The sequence below is a fragment of the Lynx rufus genome, unplaced genomic scaffold, assembly GCF_022079265.1.
Source record: "Lynx rufus isolate CCGP_SWC_20201006 ecotype Redwood Valley unplaced genomic scaffold, mLynRuf1.p SCAF_4, whole genome shotgun sequence".
In the NCBI taxonomy this organism is placed as follows: domain Eukaryota; kingdom Metazoa; phylum Chordata; class Mammalia; order Carnivora; family Felidae; genus Lynx; species Lynx rufus.
This window is the reverse complement of record NW_025814856.1, coordinates 57,627,785-57,646,209: the sequence shown is the minus strand read 5'-3', so window position 1 is coordinate 57,646,209 and position 18,425 is coordinate 57,627,785. Positions and strand designations below refer to the sequence as shown.

The 18,425-nt window shown below is 44.1% G+C and overlaps 1 protein-coding gene across 1 annotated transcript in view; it reads right to left on the bottom strand.

The window, feature by feature from the left end:
* RUVBL1 (RuvB like AAA ATPase 1) overlaps positions 1-14,095 on the bottom strand; it is a 44,436-nt gene extending 30,341 nt beyond the window's left edge. Inside the window, exons 1-3 of the mRNA XM_047096886.1 lie at positions 13,868-14,095; positions 9,827-9,913; positions 1,380-1,512 (exon numbers count right to left, since the gene is read on the bottom strand). Of these exons, the coding sequence (XP_046952842.1) occupies positions 1,380-1,512; positions 9,827-9,913; positions 13,868-14,008 (361 nt within the window). The 5' untranslated portion in view covers positions 14,009-14,095. The remainder of the gene's footprint in view (positions 1-1,379; positions 1,513-9,826; positions 9,914-13,867) is intronic.
* Between the last annotated feature and the right edge of the window lie 4,330 nt (positions 14,096-18,425).

The window sequence follows — 18,425 nt, the reverse complement described above, 5'->3', positions numbered from 1 at the left end:
GGCCACCTCTCTTTCTTTACAGACCCACATCTAATCCTCTGGGCAATCCTGTCAGCCCCACCATCCAACTAGATCCAGAATCTGACCATTTCTTATCACCTCTGCCACCACCACCAGGTCCAAGCCACCACCATCTCCTGCTCAGGCTCCTCACAGTCTCCCCACTGTCCCCTCACTCTTCTCACTGTCCACTCTCCATGCCCCAGCCAGAGGGATCCTTGGACAACCAAAACCACTCTCTAATTGCTTCCCTTTTCACTCAGTGACAGATGCAAAGCCCTAACCGTGCTTAAGACCCTACATGATTTCACCCCTGACCTAGACTTTAGCATTCTTAAGGCAAGGATTCTGGGTTAGACAAATCCACTCTTGCTTAAACTTTCGTCATTTCCTCCAAGCTTTCCAGTAAATTTCCTTCTGAAGAATGCTCACCTTGTTTTGACAACCAAAGGGCCTGGAAAACTGTACAGGCGCTATGACAAGGGTTCATAACCCATGACTCAGCAACTGTATCCTAGATATAGGCTCCCACATGTGCAGACACACATTAAACAGTTCTTAGTATCTTAAAAGGAATAAACTATTTCTAGATGTGAGGGACACTGGGATTTTCCCAGAGCGAGGGCAACAAAAATGGGGCAGGGAGACAGGCCCAGACTTCCTAGTGGAGAAGACGTAACTATTTGGGAGAGGCCATTTTCTTCTCATTGCAGGTCTTCAGAGCACAGGCTCTAGAATCTGAGAGCTATAGGTTCAGACTACAGTGCTGCTACTCACTAGCTGGGTCACTGTAGGCAAGTCGTGTAACGTCCTGAGACTCTGTGTCATCATATGCAAAATGAAGACAGAGAATTCCTCTTGGGGGAACAAAAGGCTATAATCAATGTTGAGGGGGGCCCTGCCATGTAACAAGCACCAAACCCTGTAAGCTCAAACCTCTGCCCGTCCCCCCATGGTTTCCTCACTCTCTGACAGGCCACGATTCTTCTGGCTCAACATCCAGGACCAGGGACATTCTAGCATCGCGACACACAAAGCTTATGGCATAAGTCCAAACCTCCTCACTGGACAGTCACCTCTAAAAGCATAATAAGGCTGCCGGGAAAATCTGACTTGTTTTTTAAAAAATCATTTTATGGCCACATCTACTTTGTCATGTGAAAAACCCCAGTCCCGTAGCCAGGGTCTACATTTTCTGACTGCTAAAACACTTCAACTAGAAAAGTTGGGTTTTTGTTTGGCTTGCGAAGATAACACTAATGGTGCCAAAAGAAAAATGGTAGCACGACCAATACAAGCTGTAAAGGCGTTTGCACAACGAAGCAGCTTCAGCGAACTGGGCAAATGAGAACAACTCTTGCCACAGACGTGATACTCACCAATGGCCCTGCGGAAGTTCTCCATCAGCACCTCCGTCTTCTTGATCTCCGTGGAGTAAACTTCACTCCCCACCATTGGGCAGAAGGGGACCTTACTGCCCAGCTCCTGAGCAATAGCCAGAGCCAGAGCTGTCTACAGAGAACAATGGGAATGCACTTGTTTTACATTCTTGAAAATATGATAATTCAGAAACATATCCTATCAAAAAATTATGAATCAGGAATAACCGAAAATCTAGTCCTTTTAGTTTCAACATCATTTGGCATGTTTCACACAATAAATGCTGAATGACTTTTGTGGACAGTCGATTTATAACCTAAATGGCACCTTTAATCATCCCTGTAATTACCACAGTTATCACTCACTGACACCAGTGAGGCCCGACTCTAAGTGCATCACGTGACCTTCCCACTTGCCTATGAGCTACACACTGAACTTTCCCCACTTTACAAATAGGGAAACTGAGACACAGGAAAGGTAAAATAACATGTCCTGGGAATCATAATCTAGAAAATGGCAGAGTCGGAACTTGAACTCTGGCAGTAGTAGGGTTCCAAAGATCGTTGTTGCCATTGTAATTAGTAGACTTCCCAAACTGTCCCCTCAATATCAAAACAGGGCTCGGAACACCGCTCCAGTCTCTGAGATACTACTCTCTGTTTTTACAGGCATGGGAGGACACCAACCTGGAGAGCATCAGAAAACACTAACCAAAGAATGAATTACGTGACGTTCGCTTTGGATTGAGTGGCCCACACACGGTGAAGAAGGATGTGGGAGCTAGATTCTCAAGCTATGAGCTGGTCCCAAGTTACATATGAACATGCCCTAGTAAACTACAAATTGATTTTGTAGATAACTACAGCTGACAGATGCTAAACACAAGCAGACCAAATAGATGTATCGTCAAATATCAAGTATGAAAAGCCGATGCTTTAAAGCTGGTACAGGACAGGGAGATGCCATAGCATTTTAATGCTGTTTTCATCTTTCCTCAACTTTGAAACAAGAGCCTAAGTAAGGTCAGTTCCCAAGGGGTCAGGGCTAAGCAAGAAAACAAGCTTGCCCAGAACAACAAAGTGCACCCTGAGACAGTATTTTAAAACTGGCCCAGCAGAGGTTCCTCTCAGATTTTCTTTTCAGTGCCATTTTGGTGATAGTTTTAAGATGGTAGCATCTGCTAGAGAAGCAGCATGTGATGTAGCACAAAAAGCACTGGTGGAAAGGGCAAAAACTGGGTGGTAGTGCTGGTTCAGCAACTAATTATTACCGTGACCCTGGGCGCATGGCAAACCTCTGCTGCCCTATTTCCCCACCTGCCAAATCAAGGTCCTGGATTAAATCACAAGTTGTAAACTCATTGCCCACAGCCCAGTTCTGTTTTGCCCTGCTGAGTGTCATGTGTGTTTTTAAACTCAATCTTTTGCCCATTTTTTAATGTTGGGAAATTTCATATAAAAATCGAGGTATCTGACCTAGGAATAAATCTAACCAAAGATGTAAAAGATCTATATGCTGAAAACTATAGAAAGCTTATGAAGGAAATTGAAGAAGATATAAAGAAACGGAAAAACACTCCGTGCTCATGGGTTGGAAGAATAAATATTGTTAAAATGTCAATATTACCCAAAGCTATCTACACATTCAATGCAATCCCAATCAAAATTGCACCAGCATTCTTCTCGAAGCTAGAACAAGCAATCCTAAAATTCATATGGAACCACAAAAGGCCCCGAATAGCCAAAGGAATTTTGAAGAAGAAGACCAAAGCTGTACTCTACTACAAAGCTGTAATCATCAAGACAGCATGGTATTGGCACAAAAACAGACACATAGACCAATGGAATAGAATAGAAACCCCAGAACTAGACCCACAAACGTATAGCCAACTAATCTTTGACAAAGCAGGAAAGAACATCCAATGGAAAAAAGACAGTCTCTTTAACAAATGGTGCTGGGAGAACTGGACAGCAACATGCAGAAGAATGAAACTAGACCACTTTCTTACACCATTCACAAAAATAAACTCAAAATGGATAAAGGAACTGAATGTGAGGCAGGAAACCATCAAAACCCTAGAGGAGAAAGCAGGAAAAGACCTCTCTGACCTCAGCCACAGCAATTTCTTACTTGATACATCCCCAAAGGCAAGGGAATTAAAAGCAAAAATGAACTATTGGGACCTCATGAAGATAAAAAGCTTCTGCGCAGCAAAGGAAACAACCAACAAAACTAAAAGGCAGCCAACGGAATGGGAAAAGATATTTGCAAACGACATATCGGACAAAGGGCTAGTATCCAAAATCTATAAAGAGCTCACCAAACTCCACACCCGAAAAACAAATAATCCAGTGAAGAAATGGGCAGAAAACATGAATAGACACTTCTCTAAAGAAGACATCCAGATGGCCAACAGGCACATGAAAAGATGCTCAACGTCGCTCCTCATCAGGGAAATACAAATCAAAACCACACTCAGATATCACCTCACGCCAGCCAGAGTGGCCAAAATGAACAAATCAGGAGACTATAGATGCTGGAGAGGATGTGGAAAAATGGGAACCCTCTTGCACTGTTGATGGGAATGCAAACTGGTGCAGCCACTCTGGAAAACAGTGTGGAGGTTCTTCAAAAAATTAAAAATAGACCTACCCTATGACCCAGCAGTAGCACTGCTAGGAATTTACCCAAGGGATACAGGAGTACTGATGCATAGGGGCACTTGTACCCCAATGTTTATGGCAGCACTCTCAACAATAGCCAAAATGTGGAAAGAGCCTAAATGTCCATGAACTGATGAATGGATAAAGAAATTGTGGTTTATATACACAATGGAGTACTACGTGGCAATGAGAAAGAATGAAATATGGCCCTTTGTAGCAACGTGGACGGAACTGGAGAGTGTGATGCTAAGTGAAATAAGCCATACAGAGAAAGACAGATACCATATGTTTTCACTCCTATGTGGATCCTGAGAAACTTAACAGAAACCCATGGGGGAGGGGAAGGAAAAAAAAAAAAAAAAGAGGTTAGAGTGGGAGAGAGCCAAAGCATAAGAGACTCTTAAAAACTGAGAACAAACTGAGGGTTGATGGGGGGGTGGGAGGGAGGGGAGGGTGGGTGATGGGTATTGAGGAGGGCACCTTTTGGGATGAGCACTGGGTTTTATATGGAAACCAGTTTGACAATAAATTTCATATATTAAAAAAATCGAGGTATCTGGCTTCTTTTGAGGACCCAGAAAGTCTGGCCACAATGGGCCCTCATTACTGCGTGGCAGCACCGGGTGTAGACCTCAGGAACAGCTGCCACCTTCAGTGAGGGTGTGCCGCTCTGGCCCCCACAGCCACCCTGCCCCTTCGTGCTGGTGCCCAGGCACCTCCCTCATCCTCACAGCCTATCTGAGTGGGCATCTGAGTTTGTGACCTTGAGACTGATGCCCCTAAAACTGTTATTCTCTGATACCCTAAAGCGAAGGAATAATCTCTGGAGCACGACAGAGTACAGTGTGAGGAGCAGACTCCAGCACCACGTCCACCCGCTATCCAAACCTGCCACCTTCTCAGTCACTCCTCTTTCTCACCCAGGTATCTCCACGGGCCCTGACTCCACACCCTCAGTTGTGAACATCAAAGACAGTGACTGTATCTGATTCGGTGACATCTCCCTACCTCCAGCTAATACAGACGAGATGATCAGTATCCTTCCACTAAAATATGATAAATACTTGGTTAAGAAATGCTTCCGGCATGTCTAGTTTCTTCCTTGTAAAGGTTCCCAGAAGGCGGGTATACAATATAGCTATTATACCCACACCTGGTATATAGTGCTAGGTCACTTGCATGAGGTCTCAGTGGATCCTCCCAACTAGCCTATGAACTTGATGATCTAGTGTTTGATGTCTGATATTGTGTTGGATAGATTTACAAACTGAAACACACACGTTACTAACTCACCCAACATCAGCACGCAGCAAAGCCAAGATGCAAACCCCAACCTCTAAGACATTATTTCTTTGTGACTACCCCTCATGCAAGTGGCAAGTGGCACACAAAAAAGAGGTTATTGCCAAAAGAAGACTGAAGAAGTCTGCTTCATTTCCCATCTCATTAGAACACCACCTTTCTCTAAAACCTAAACACAAAGCCCTGCTACGAACAGTGTGACATCCTCAAGAGAACAGGTCATCCATACGAACCACTTTTTTGTTTCTCCAAAATAAGCACCACCGTATTCCTGCCTCCACTTAGTTAAGCTGCCTAAACCGTGGGGCCCATCAACGCCCTGGAAAGCAGAAGAGTTACCACATGCCTTCATGTAAAGGGACTGGACAAACCAGCAGTGGTGAGAACTTCCCGTATTTCCTGGAGGAAAATGGTACAGTACTACAAAAGGAACGAACGGTTTACGCTGCCAGGAATATGGCACACTAGAGAGGGTCATGGAAAATCCTTCCTGTTACAAACAGTCAGAAATAAAGAAATAATAAAAAATCCAGAGTAGTAAACTACTATCGCCTTGAAAGTTTGGAGGGTTCTGGGGCGCCTGGGTAGCTCAGTCAGTTAAGTGTCCGACTTCAGCTCAGGTCATGATCTTGCGGTCCGTGGGTTCAAGCCCCGCATCAGGCTCTGTGCTGACAGCTCAGAGCCTGGAGCCTGCTTCAGATTCTGTGTCTCCCTCTCTCTGCTCCTCCCCTGCTCGCACTCTGTCTCTCTCTCTTTCTCTCTCAAAAATAAACAAACATTAAAAAAAAAAAGTTTGGAGGGTTTTGATAGCAGAAACCTCAGCAAGGTACTACAGTGGTAAGAGAGAAACCCCTGAATAAAAAGGAGGCTTGAAGGGCCATGCATGAGTAGAAAAGGTGAGCCAAAAAAAGCCCAAAAACAAACAAACAAACAAACAAACAAACAAAAAACCCCTGACATACAAGGTATAAACTTGTAGGTCCTGCCTGTGGCTCTGGGTGAGGAGAAAAGTCTCCACAGCATGCTCTCACACGACTCTAGGATCAGTCTTTACGCTGATGACCAGAAAACCCAAGCCACAAAATTCACAGCAAGTGCCCTGGATAGTGCAGCAGGGCCCCTCAGAAGCACTCTCAGGAGAAGCCTCGCAGATTTGACCAGCCAAACATAAGTTCACAGGCAGACCAAGAATACAGAAAAAAGAAACTGATTCATGAACAAGGAATAAAAGGCTATCAAAAATAGCCAGAATTTTAAAAAATCCAGATTAAAAAAAAAAAGAACTTGTAAGAGGGGGATGCTCCTTATTTACAAAGAACAAAACCAAAAGCAAGCTAATACATGTAGAATGACAGATTTAGAAAATCACTGTTTTGCAACTACCAGTGTGGTAACTGATACAGCAATAACCATCAGAGGGAGCACTACACCCTTAGGGTGAAAGGGTATTTGCAACATCTCCACAGGTCACTTCACTTCCAATTACTAATTAATTATAAAGGGAACCAGGACCTTCCCGTTGAATGTGGCCTCATCCCCCTTTCCTGTCAGCCTCCTGCTGTGACACAATGGGACACGACATCACCTGGGCAGTGTTTTTCCAAGTGTTTAACTTCTACTGACAAAACAATAAGATGATCTCTGTAGGACAGCTGTAGAACCTTTTTACAAAACAAGTGTCCAGGACTCTTCCAAAAGGTCAATGTCAAAAAAGAAAACAAAACCAAGAAAGGCTGGGGAGGGTAACTGATTAGATAAAAAGAGACTAAAGAGGGGTGCCTGGGTGGCTCTGTTGGCTCAGGTTGTGATCTCATGGTACGTGAGTTCGAGCCCCACATGAGTCTCTGCACTGACAGTGCGGAGCCTGCTTGGGATTCTCTCTTTCTCTCTCTCTCTCCCTCTTTATCTTGTGTACACATACTCTCCCTCTCTCTCAAAATAAATTAAAAAAACTTAAAAAAAAAAAAAGAGAGAGACGTAACAATGTGTGCAGTGTATGATCTTTGATTGTATTCTGAATTTACAAATATAAAATATGAAAAAGCCCCCAAAAAGACCAACTGGGAAAAATTTTAATTTAGACTAGACATTAGCTAATATCGTTAGCAACATTAAGTTTCTTGGGCAGATGATAGTATCTTGGTAACAGGAGAATGTCCTTGCACTGACTTTCAAATGGTTCAGAAATAGAGAAAATACAAATGTCACCAAATATTTACAATTAGTTATTTACATGCAGGGTAGAGAGGGGATCATCATACCATTCTTCCAACTCTTTTGTAGGTTTCAAATTTTTCAAAACGAGGAAGAGAAAAATATTCAGTGGGTTGGATTAAACAGCAGCTTAGTCATAATCCACAAAACAATTAGACTGGAACAGAGGCCTAAAGAAATTACCCACAGTGCAGCAAAGCCCAAGAGATGGAAAACATGAAAGTGAGGTTGCAAGAGAAAGAAGACAAAATGAGAAACTCTGGCGCAGGGTTTCCCAGCCTTGGCACTACTGATATTTTGTGCTGGGTGTTTCCTTCTTGTAAGGACCGTCCTGAGAACTGTCTAGCAGCACCTGTGCGCACCACCCACAAGATACCCGCTCAACCAAACTGTGACAGCCAAGAATGTCTCTGGACATCACCAATGTCCCTTGGGGGGTGAAACTGCCCCAAGTTGAGAACCACTGCATTCAAATATCTGACTGGAGGGGCGCCTGGGTGGCTCGGTCGGTTGGGCGGCCGACAACAGCTCAGGTCATGATCTCGCGGTCTGTGAGTTCAAGCCCCGCGTCGGGCTCTATCCTGAAAGCTCAGAGCCTGGAGCCTGCTTCCGGTTCTGTGTCTCCCTCTCTCTCTGTCCCTTCCCTGCTTGCTCTCAGTCTCTCTCTCTCTCAAAAATAATAAAAGAATAAAAAATTTAAAAACAAACAAATATCTGACTGGAGTTCCAAAAGAAGAGCACAAATAGGGAAATGCAATATCCGAAGAAATAATATCATAGTCAAGAGATATCAAGAGATAACGTATCATAGTGAAACACCAAAACCAAAAACATCAGAAAGAAAAGACAAAACCCTCAAAATGAGACTTCTCAAAAGCAAAGAGAGAAGCCAACAGGTAGCAAATATCAAGAGAAATAGTACCAACGGAAAATAGCTATCAACAGACTTATATATCCAACATAACCATCTTTGAAAACAAGGGCAACATGATAAATACAAGCCCGACTTGGCCACCAACAAACGTCTAGAAGCAACATCTAAATGATGTACTTTTCTTCTTTAGAAAGAAGAAAAATGGAGGGAGAGGGAAGGCTTAAGATAGAAAAAGGAAAGTAAGCAAATACATGGTAAATACAGTGGACAACCTGATGTCGTCTGCAGAGAGATAATTAAAGCTCATATTTATATGGCACTTTAAAGGTTAAGATAGACTTTTTCACAAATACAGCACTTCTTCTATTTTAAGACACCGACATATGTAAAGACACCACCAATTCAATTACATGATTTCAAAATGATAATTACAGTCATTATCTTACAACTGACCGGTTGGAGTAACTGTCTGAAATGAGGCATGTGCTACTTCAGAAAAGGTGGAGAAACCTGCCTTGGGTCCCATGGCAAGTCAACACCAGAGCTGCAATTTAAAGCTTATTTCCTTACAAACACAACCCCAAGCTCCTACGCTCCTGTACCAAGTGGCCCTTTGGAGGAACGTGCATGACTCAGATTGGGGACACTGATACGTCTCAAGTATCTGGCCAGTGCTCTCACAAATCTCAACAAGCCGTACTGCCTCCTCTGCCTGGAAGGCCCTCTTCTTCCCTGTGAAGCCAAATGCTCTCAAACACTGTAGGCCAAATGTCCAGCAGAGTTTTACCAGCTTTTACCAACCCTCAGTCCCACCTCCAGCTCAAACTCCAACTGCATTTAAGATCAGTCAGTACCTCGCAGCTGAGTGTTCAACTGAAGCATTTTGTACTGTCATGGTTTCCTCTCTCTCCCCCAGAGAGAAGCCCCTTACAGATAAAAATCGTATCTCTGATTCCGTTCTTCTTTCCTTTTCCCCCATCTCTCACACAGCCAGAATAGCACTAGGCAAAGTTAGCATTCGGAAAAATGGTCGCTGCCTGATTTTCTTTCCCCTTCAAGTAAGATGTCATCCCCAAGATTTAATGAAGCCCTAGGCCAAAAGAAATGTATTTCCAAGGCAAAGGAGACTGGAAAGAGATAAAGGACAAATTCTAGACACAATGAGACCCCTCTGAGGACTTCATCCTCTCTTCTCTGGAGGTCAGCCAGGATAATTTGAATTTTAGAGGAGCATGGATTTTAGATACTCAATTGTATTACTGCACATTAGTTTTTCAAACATACATATAACCAATTTAGCTAAACAAAGACTAGTTAAGACACGAATTCAATTTGGCTTAAACATTAAGATCATTCTCTTGGGTAGATTTAGAAAATGAGAGAAAATGAGTACCTTGCCAGTTCCAGGAGGTCCTGCCAACAAGACAGCTCTTCCAGCCATTTTCTTGCTTTTGATTAATTCTACTATCACACCACATGCCTAGACACCACAATGGAAAGAAATAATAAATCAGTATTAAAACGTTTCACGTGGGGAAAAATTCCAGTTTCTGGTTCAAACAATTCACATACTCATTCAGCCAACGATGAGTGCCACTACACTACAGGCAGCGTTCTAGGTGCTGGAAGCAGTGGAGGGCGACAGAAAAGAAAGCCTTGTGGTCATGGAGCTCGCCTGTGGTCTAGCGGAAGGGACATACACAAAAACACTGTATGAGATCGCTAACGTAAAGAAAAAAGGGTAATGATCTGGGGAGGCCTCTCTGATGACATTTTATTTGACATGTAAAGCTCCAGGCAAAGAGGAATCAGTGTTGCAGACCAAGGAAACCCCAAATTCAAAATGCAGGAATGACCTGGATATATCCAAGGGACAGAAAGGCCGCAGTGCCCAAACCATAGCTAACAGGAGAATGGGAAGATCAGGTCGAAGAGGCAGGCAGGGGCCAGGACTCAGAAAAGAATTTTAGTAAAGTTTAAGTTCATCTACATAGACTATTCATCCCAAGATGATGATTTCTTTTTTAAAAGACCTTGATGGTTGCTGTGTGGAGAATGGATGGTAGGGTACAAATGGGAGCAGTGATTTTTAGCCTGGGACCAGGGATAGACTTCAGAGGCCCAACACCTCCTGAATTTCGGAATTAAATTGAAAACAAAATTGTGTGTATATGTTCCCATATGCATTTTTCCAGGGAAGAGAGTCACAGCTTTCATCAGATTCCCAAATTAACTCATTAAGGGTTAAAAATCAAGGCACACACTACTAGTTGGCCATCGGTTAACTCCTAGAATGTTGCAAATGCTGCCATGTGAGGTGACCACTAGGGCGCCGTAAGATGTGAATGTCTTTCAAATCCTCAAGAGTAAATTGCTTGATGATTTCATAATACATCTCTGAATTCTAACTTCATTCTAACTCTCTGAATACTATTAAATCATTTATAGCCATATGTACACATACATATAGATATATAAATGTGTGTATATATAAATTCCATAAATGGGCTACTGATTTTTATATGTTTTAGGATATTAACTATAAAGAAGGCTGAGAGTCACACTTACTGAACACTTACATCCCAGGACTATCAGGTTTCTTACACTGATTTAACAACCTAACATATAACTGTTAAGGGTGCATCTCCTTGCCTTAGGGCAGGCTACCACTACTTCCCGTGGACTGTGGAGAAGTACCTTGGTCCCACACTTAGACAGCCACTACAAAAATGTGGGTTCAATGGTGCCTGGGTGGCTCAGTCGGTTAAGTGTCCAACTCTTGATTTCGGCTCAGGTCATGATCTTACAGTTCACAAGACAGAGTTGGGCTCTGCTGTATCAGCACAGAACCTGCTTGGGATTCTCTCTCTGCTCCTCCCCCATGCTCACTTATACACACTCTCAATCAATCGATCAATCAATCAATAAATAAATAGGGGCGCCTGGGTGGCTCAGTCGGTTAAGCGTCCGACTTTGGCTCAGGTCATGATCTCACAGTTTGTGAGTTTGAGTCCAGCGTCGGGCTCTGTGCTGACAGCCTCCAGGCCTGCTTTGGATTCTGTGTCTCCCTCTCTGTCTGCCCCTCCCCTGCTCACACTGTCTCTTAAAAATAAATAAACATTAAAAATTTTTGTTAAGGGGCGCCTGGGTGGCGCAGTCGGTTAAGCGTCCGACTTCAGCCAGGTCACGATCTCGCGGTCCGTGAGTTCGAGCCCCGCATCAGGCTCTGGGCTGATGGCTCGGAGCCTGGAGCCTGTTTCCGATTCTGTGTCTCCCTCTCTCTCTGCCCCTCCCCCGTTCATGCTCCGTCTCTCTCTGTCCCAAAAATAAATAAACGTTGAAAAAAAAAAAAAAATTTAAAAAATTTTTGTTAAATAAATAAATAGGTGGATTCAAAGTGTGCATGTGGATGGGCTATATTCCATTTTTGACTCAGTTGGAAAAGCAGTGCCCTGAACAGAGCCCAGAAGGTATTCTTCAGATATACTGCATTTCTAAGAAAATAGAGCCACCCACTATGGTCTTCCTTAATAATGGAAGCTCATAATCCTCTGTACTCTTTGGAAAGAAACTTTCCAAACTGTTGATGTGTACTCTTACTGACACACTATGAGCTCTTCCATTTCTCTCCCTCGGTTTAAGCTCCAAATTCTCTCCAGTGACATGTATTTAGTGAATTCTAAAATTCTAAAAAAGAACTGGAAGGGCCTTTAAAAGATTGCCTCATCTAACACTCAGATGAGTGGATGTTAAGCACCAGGGAGACTGCTGATATGACCAGAGTCATGCAAGAACCTGGAAGCTGCAGCAGGATGCCTATTAATTCAATAAATAAATAAATAAATAAATAAATAAATACTGCGCCCCATTAACGAGTAAATATAATCATATTTAACCATCTCTATTCTCAGGAAGCTCATATTCATAAGGAAGCATAAAGCATCAGAATTATGAGCATGAATTCTGGAGTCAAACAGACTTGGGTTTAAATCTTGTCTCTACCACTACCCACTGAGTGACCTTGGACCTACCTACCCATCTTCTGTGAATCCAAGTTCCTAATCTGAAAACACAGTTCATGACTGGCACACAGGCTAAAGGGTTTAGGGGTAAAGTGTACTACAGTCTGCAACTTACTTTGAAATGCAACAGTGGATTGGTGGATGGATCAATGAACAGATACAGGATAAACCAAACGAGTACAATGTTCATTGCACAATTGGGCACGCAGGTGCCTATACAAGTCTTTTAACTTTTTTGTATGTCCGAAAAGTGGCATAATAAAGTAGGGGACAGACAATTATTAGGGTGGAGGTGAAACAAGACACTGGAGATAAGAGCTGCCTGGAGCAGAGCAAGCATTCAACCAGTGTTAGTTAGCTGTTTTCAGTAAAACGTCCTCAGTAAGCAGAGAGGGGCTGGATAAAGAAGCTTCAAAGTCACCCTGACCTTGTCAATATTTCCTTTTAGAAAGACGATGCTCAAAAGAGAAGCCAGAGGCTTTTCTTTGGCCCTTTCTTTTAGCACAATCAGCCTAGGAGGCAATAGCTTTAACCTCACATTAAGTGCAGGTTTCTATAGCTGCTAAGCTATGAAAGGCCTTGGCATGGATCTGATCTTAGAGCACAGCAGGCAGAAAAGGGACTGTAATATCACAGAAAGAGCACTGCTTTGAGAGTCAGAAAGACATGGGGGTACAAATCCCAGCACTACCATTGCTAAACAGTGGCAAGTGGGTAAGTGAAGTGACCTCTTCCACCCTCAATTTATTCATCTGCAAAAAATACAATACGAAGAGCGTGAATAGTTTCGCGATTATAATGTAGGTGAAATGACTTGGCATCACTGCCACTTAAAAACAAAAAGTGGATTTGACTGGAACGGTCAGAAAGGATGCTCCTCTCCCTAACTCCCGCTTTCCTCCTTCAGCTGCCAAGGCCTTGGAAGGAAAGTGAGTTTTCTAAGGTTGATCACTCCTCTACTTTAAAGCCCCCATTGACTCCCACTGCCGTTCACAAAAATCCAAATTCCTTACCAGGTCCGACAAAGTCCTGCAGGACCTGACCTCCACCAAAACGTAATGATTATTTTATTTACTGGTTAAACGTTTATCGTCTCTCACTACACCAAAATGTAAGCTCCAGGAGAGCAGGGACCTTAACTATCTTCTTCCCCGCTTATCCCTGCGTCATGGCACAGTGGACGGGGCTCAATCGACACTTGTCAATGAGGTGAAGCAGTCAACCGTCCCCGTGGGGGCGGCACCTGTTCTCCTGGATGGCCCCTCTCCCACTCCCAGGGTGCACCTCCCTCGCCGACCCTCGTAGCCCATTCTCACTGGCCTACGGAAACTTCGGCGGGGCATCCAAGCGCGCACCCCGCCCTCAGCCCCCCACTTCAGCAGCCTCTCAACTCCCAGGCCGGCCCGCCACACCTCTCGTGCGTTCTCCTGGCCCACGAGCCCCGAGGCCGCCTGCTTGGCCAGGCCGCTCTCGTCCAGCCCCAGCCCCTTCACGTGGCTGTGGGAGGCGATGCGCTGCGTCTTCGTGGTGCTCTTCACCTCCTCAATCTTCATCTTGCAGACGCCGGGAGCCACAGCCTGCGTGGAAAACCGGGAGCAAGTACCACACGCCCAGCACCTGGGTTACCATGCGGCTGTTACTAGGGCGGTTTGTCAAGGCCCGCCTCACTCGGCGTCCCATTGGCGAGGGCGGGAACGCCTCCGCTCCCCCATTGGCTCGTAGCCGCGCCCATCGCGACTGCCGGCAGGGTTCCGCCCACCCACTTCCGGCTGTGCCGCGCGCTTGGCTTTCCCCGCAGCCAGCGCTTCCTGCCCTGACCCTGGGATGAAAATGCAAGGGGACCTCCTCAGGAGTTTGGCCTTGGAGTGGGGCGCTGCACCAAAGTGAGGTCCTGGAGTCTGGCTCTTAATTGTGCCACTATGTATTATCTTATTTGAAAGTCATACCCTTCTGCGGAGCTCAAGTTATTACCTCCGATTTGGAGATGGGGAAAAGGAGGGACTTATCTAGAATTTAGGACGCCTTGCATTAGGGTTGAGGCAGACCTGAAGTTAAATTCTACTGTATTAATTTCTGACTCTCGCATCTTATACATCAACATTATTTTTGAATCTAGGTTTCTGTTTGCAAGATTATTAGGTCAATGTTTGTCTCTCACTAAACTGCAGGCATTAGGAGCGTGTAGACCATGTTTGTGTTCATTTTAACTCAATTGCTTACCACATAGCCTGACTCACAATGGAGTCTTCTTATGAATCCAAATAAGGTTCTAAACCACCACATACACGCTTGAAATCATGTAGTTTTGCTGCATGTATTTTATTTTTATTTAAAATTAAAGAAAAAAAATTTTTTTTCAAGAGAGACAGCCCAAGCGGAGGAGAGGGGCAGAGAGACAGAGAGAGAGAATCTTAAGCAGCCTGCATGCTCAGCACAGAGCCCAACACAGGGATCAATCCCATGACCCTGAGATCATGACCTGAATCTAAATCAAGTGTTGGATGCTCAACCAACTGAGCCACCCAGGTGCCCCTTACTATTATTATTATTATTTTGCATGTATTTTAAACAGTAGGTTTTATGGGACTTAGTAATGGTTTCTGTCAGTGAATGGAAGCTTTTGGAAAATCCTTGGAAGGCTTGAGTTTGTTACAGGTGGCCTATGATTCGTCAACCCTATGACACTGAGAAGGTTGCTTAGCACCTCATAGACTTTTTCCTGGTCATTACCCATAGGTGAGGAGCAATTCTTTCACCCTGTAAAGAGGAAAACTTTCCCCCAACTAGTAGTCGAAGTGAGGCACTCTGTGGGACTTACTTCTTTGTGTATTGTTCAGTTAGGAGAGAAGACCTTTCCTACATTTAGTATTTTAAGCCCCAAACTTTAGCACGAAGAGAAGGATTTCCTTCCGGCTGATATGAGTGGCGAGGGTTGGGGAATAAGGATTTGGGAGCTCAGGGGAACTCAGTAGGATCACTTGATCCAATGGTTTTCAAACCACATTCCCTGGGGTTGTAGAATTCTTTTGTGGCCAGTAGGTGTGTGGAAAGGGAAAGCTGAGAGGCAGGATGCCAGTCCAATGCCCCCACCTCCCCTTCTACCAGAGCTGTTCCATCACAGATCGGGCCTAGCCATATCCTCATTTCACAGATGAGGAAACTGAGGCCCTAGGAGGGGTCAGAGTTTGTCCAAGATCACAAATTGAGAAGTGCCTGGCAAAGCCTAGACCCACATCTGGTGTAGAAAAAAGCTGGGTCTGGTTGCGGAACCAGACGGTTTCTTTCATTTCAACAGAAGACTATGCAGCAGGCCATTGTCCAAGATACACAGGTGAGTAAAGGGGAGGTGAAGCCCACAGTAGTGGACATATGTTGCCTACCCAGCGTCCTCCTGCTTCTTCTGGCTACCATGAGTCTAATTTTCTTTCGAGAGCCACCCTTCTTTGACTTTGAGTCCAAGTTGTTTGGATGGGTTGACCCAACCACAGCTTTGTTTCAGGAATGGATATGGGACCCTGGCCTGGCCTATCAAAGTATCCCTTCTCCCCCCCACAAAAATGATGATTAGTTCAGCAATGTGAGCAGACAGTCCAGTGACACTGAATCCCGGTCCCTTTACTGGAAATACCAAGAAAGAGACTTGAGTCATGGTGTTCCAGGTCATCTTTGCCACTTCATGGGAAAACTGCCTAAGAATAGTCAACACAAAGGAAAAGAAAGCTGGCCAGACATTCCTGATGAGATCTTTTACATTCCCAGGTACAGCTCTGCCCTACTTGCAGTGTAAATGGCACTGACATTGGGGCTTAAAATAGTTTGAGTTAGGTCTCCATCCATGGGTACTGATGAAAGTCCTTATCAGTGTGATGACATATATACAAGTAACTATGTGGACTGCTACATTCCCGAATTGTGCTGGATGAGACTCTCAGACCTGCCAGCTCTCTCATTTTACTTCTGTGACCCTTGTTCTTTCATCTCCAGTTCCTCATCTCCTCTTTTCTCCAGTCCAAGTTTGATGATCTCAGCTAACTGTTTCTCAACCCCTTCTGCTTCTTCTTTGCTTTGACTTCTTTCACACCTGACCTTTGAACCACAAGCCCAGATCAAACCTACCTCTGCCCTCACCACTGCCTCAGGAAGGCATAATAAAGAGTAATAAGCCCTCATATATATGGTCAAGGGTGCTGAGACCATTCAGTGGGACAGTTGGAAAGGACAATCTCTTCAATGAATTGTACTGGGAAAACTGGATATTCATATGCAAAAGAAAGAAGTTGGCCCCTTATACAATATACAAAAATTAACGCAAAGTGGATCCAAAACCTGTGTTGAGGACCTATAAAACTCTTTTTTTTTTTTTTAATTTTTTTTTCAATGTTTTTATTTATTTTTGGGACAGAGAGAGACAGAGCATGAACGGGGGAGGTGCAGAGAGAGAGAGGGAGACACAGAATCGGAAACAGGCTCCAGGCTCCGAGCCATCAGCCCCGAGCCTGACGCGGGGCTCGAACTCACGGACCGCGAGATCGTGACCTGGCTGAAGTCGGACGCTTAACCGACTGCGCCACCCAGGCGCCCCGGGACCTATAAAACTCTTAAGAGAAAACATAGGGGTAAATCTTCATAATCTTGAATTTGGCGATGGTTTCTTAAATATGGTACCATATTTAAGCAACTAAAGAAAAAAACAGATAAGTTGAACTCAATCAAAATTTAAAACTTTTGCGCATCAAAAGACTCTATCTCTCAACAGAATGAAATAATAATGCACAAAATGGGAGAAAATATTTACAAATCATGTATCTGATGAGGATTTGATGTCTAGCAAATTCTAAGAGCTCCTACAGCTCAACACACAAAAAAATAAACAACCCATTAAAAAAATGAGCAAAGGACTTGATAGACATTTCTCCAGAGAAGATGTACAAATGGCCAACTAGCACATGAAGTGATACTCAACATCATTCGTCATCAGGGAAATATAAATCAAAACTGCACTGAGATACTATTTCACACCCAGTAGGGTGGACTTAAGGAAGAATAAGGAGAAAGAGAGAAGAAGAAGAAGGAGAAGAAGGAGAAGAAGGGAGGAGGGAGAGGAAGGAGAGGAAGAAGGAGGAGAGGAGGGAAGGAAGGAAGAAAGGGGGAACGAAGAAGGAAGGATGGAAGGAAAGGGAAAGGAAGGAAGGAAGGAAGGAAGGAAGGAAGGAAGGAAGGAAGGAAAGAAGGAAGGAAGGGGAAGGGAAGGAAAGGGAAGGGAAGGGAAAGAAAAAACCAAATAACAAGTATTGGCCAAGATGTGGAGATATTGGAACCATCGTGCATTGCTGATGAGAGCGTATAATAGTGCAGCTGCTGTGGAAAACAGTTTCTCCTCAGAAAGTTAAACAAATTTTCCATGTGACCCAGCAATCCCACTCTGAGGTATATACTCCAAAGAACTGGAAACAGGGACTTAGGAGCTAGCTACACCAGTTTTCATAGCAGCATTATCCACAGGAGCTGTGATACTGTGTTTTATAATAAGAAATACATATTTGGTCTGTTAAAAAAGAAGAGACTTAAAATGGAGTCACTTGTGCTAAGACCCATGGCAGCAAACGACTTAATTCCTAACCTGACTATAGTTTCAACACCTTCCGGAAATATGACTTTAACCAGTCCATCTGGAATTATCTGGTCAGCACTAGTGAGGTAATCTGCCTAATAGACCCCTGCCTTCCTGCAGAGGAAGGAGACGTGGCCTCAAACAATCCACTCTTTGCTAGAAACTTCCTTTTTCTCCCCCCCCGCCTTCTTCCTATAAAAGCCTTCCATTTTGTACAGCTCCCCAGAGCTCCCTTCTATCTGCTAAGATGGGATGCTTCTCAATTCATGAATCATTAAGTGAAGCCAATTAGATCGTCAAATGAATTTTGTTTTTTAACAGGTCTTTGTGCTGTTTCTGGCATCGAGCTCCTAAAGCCC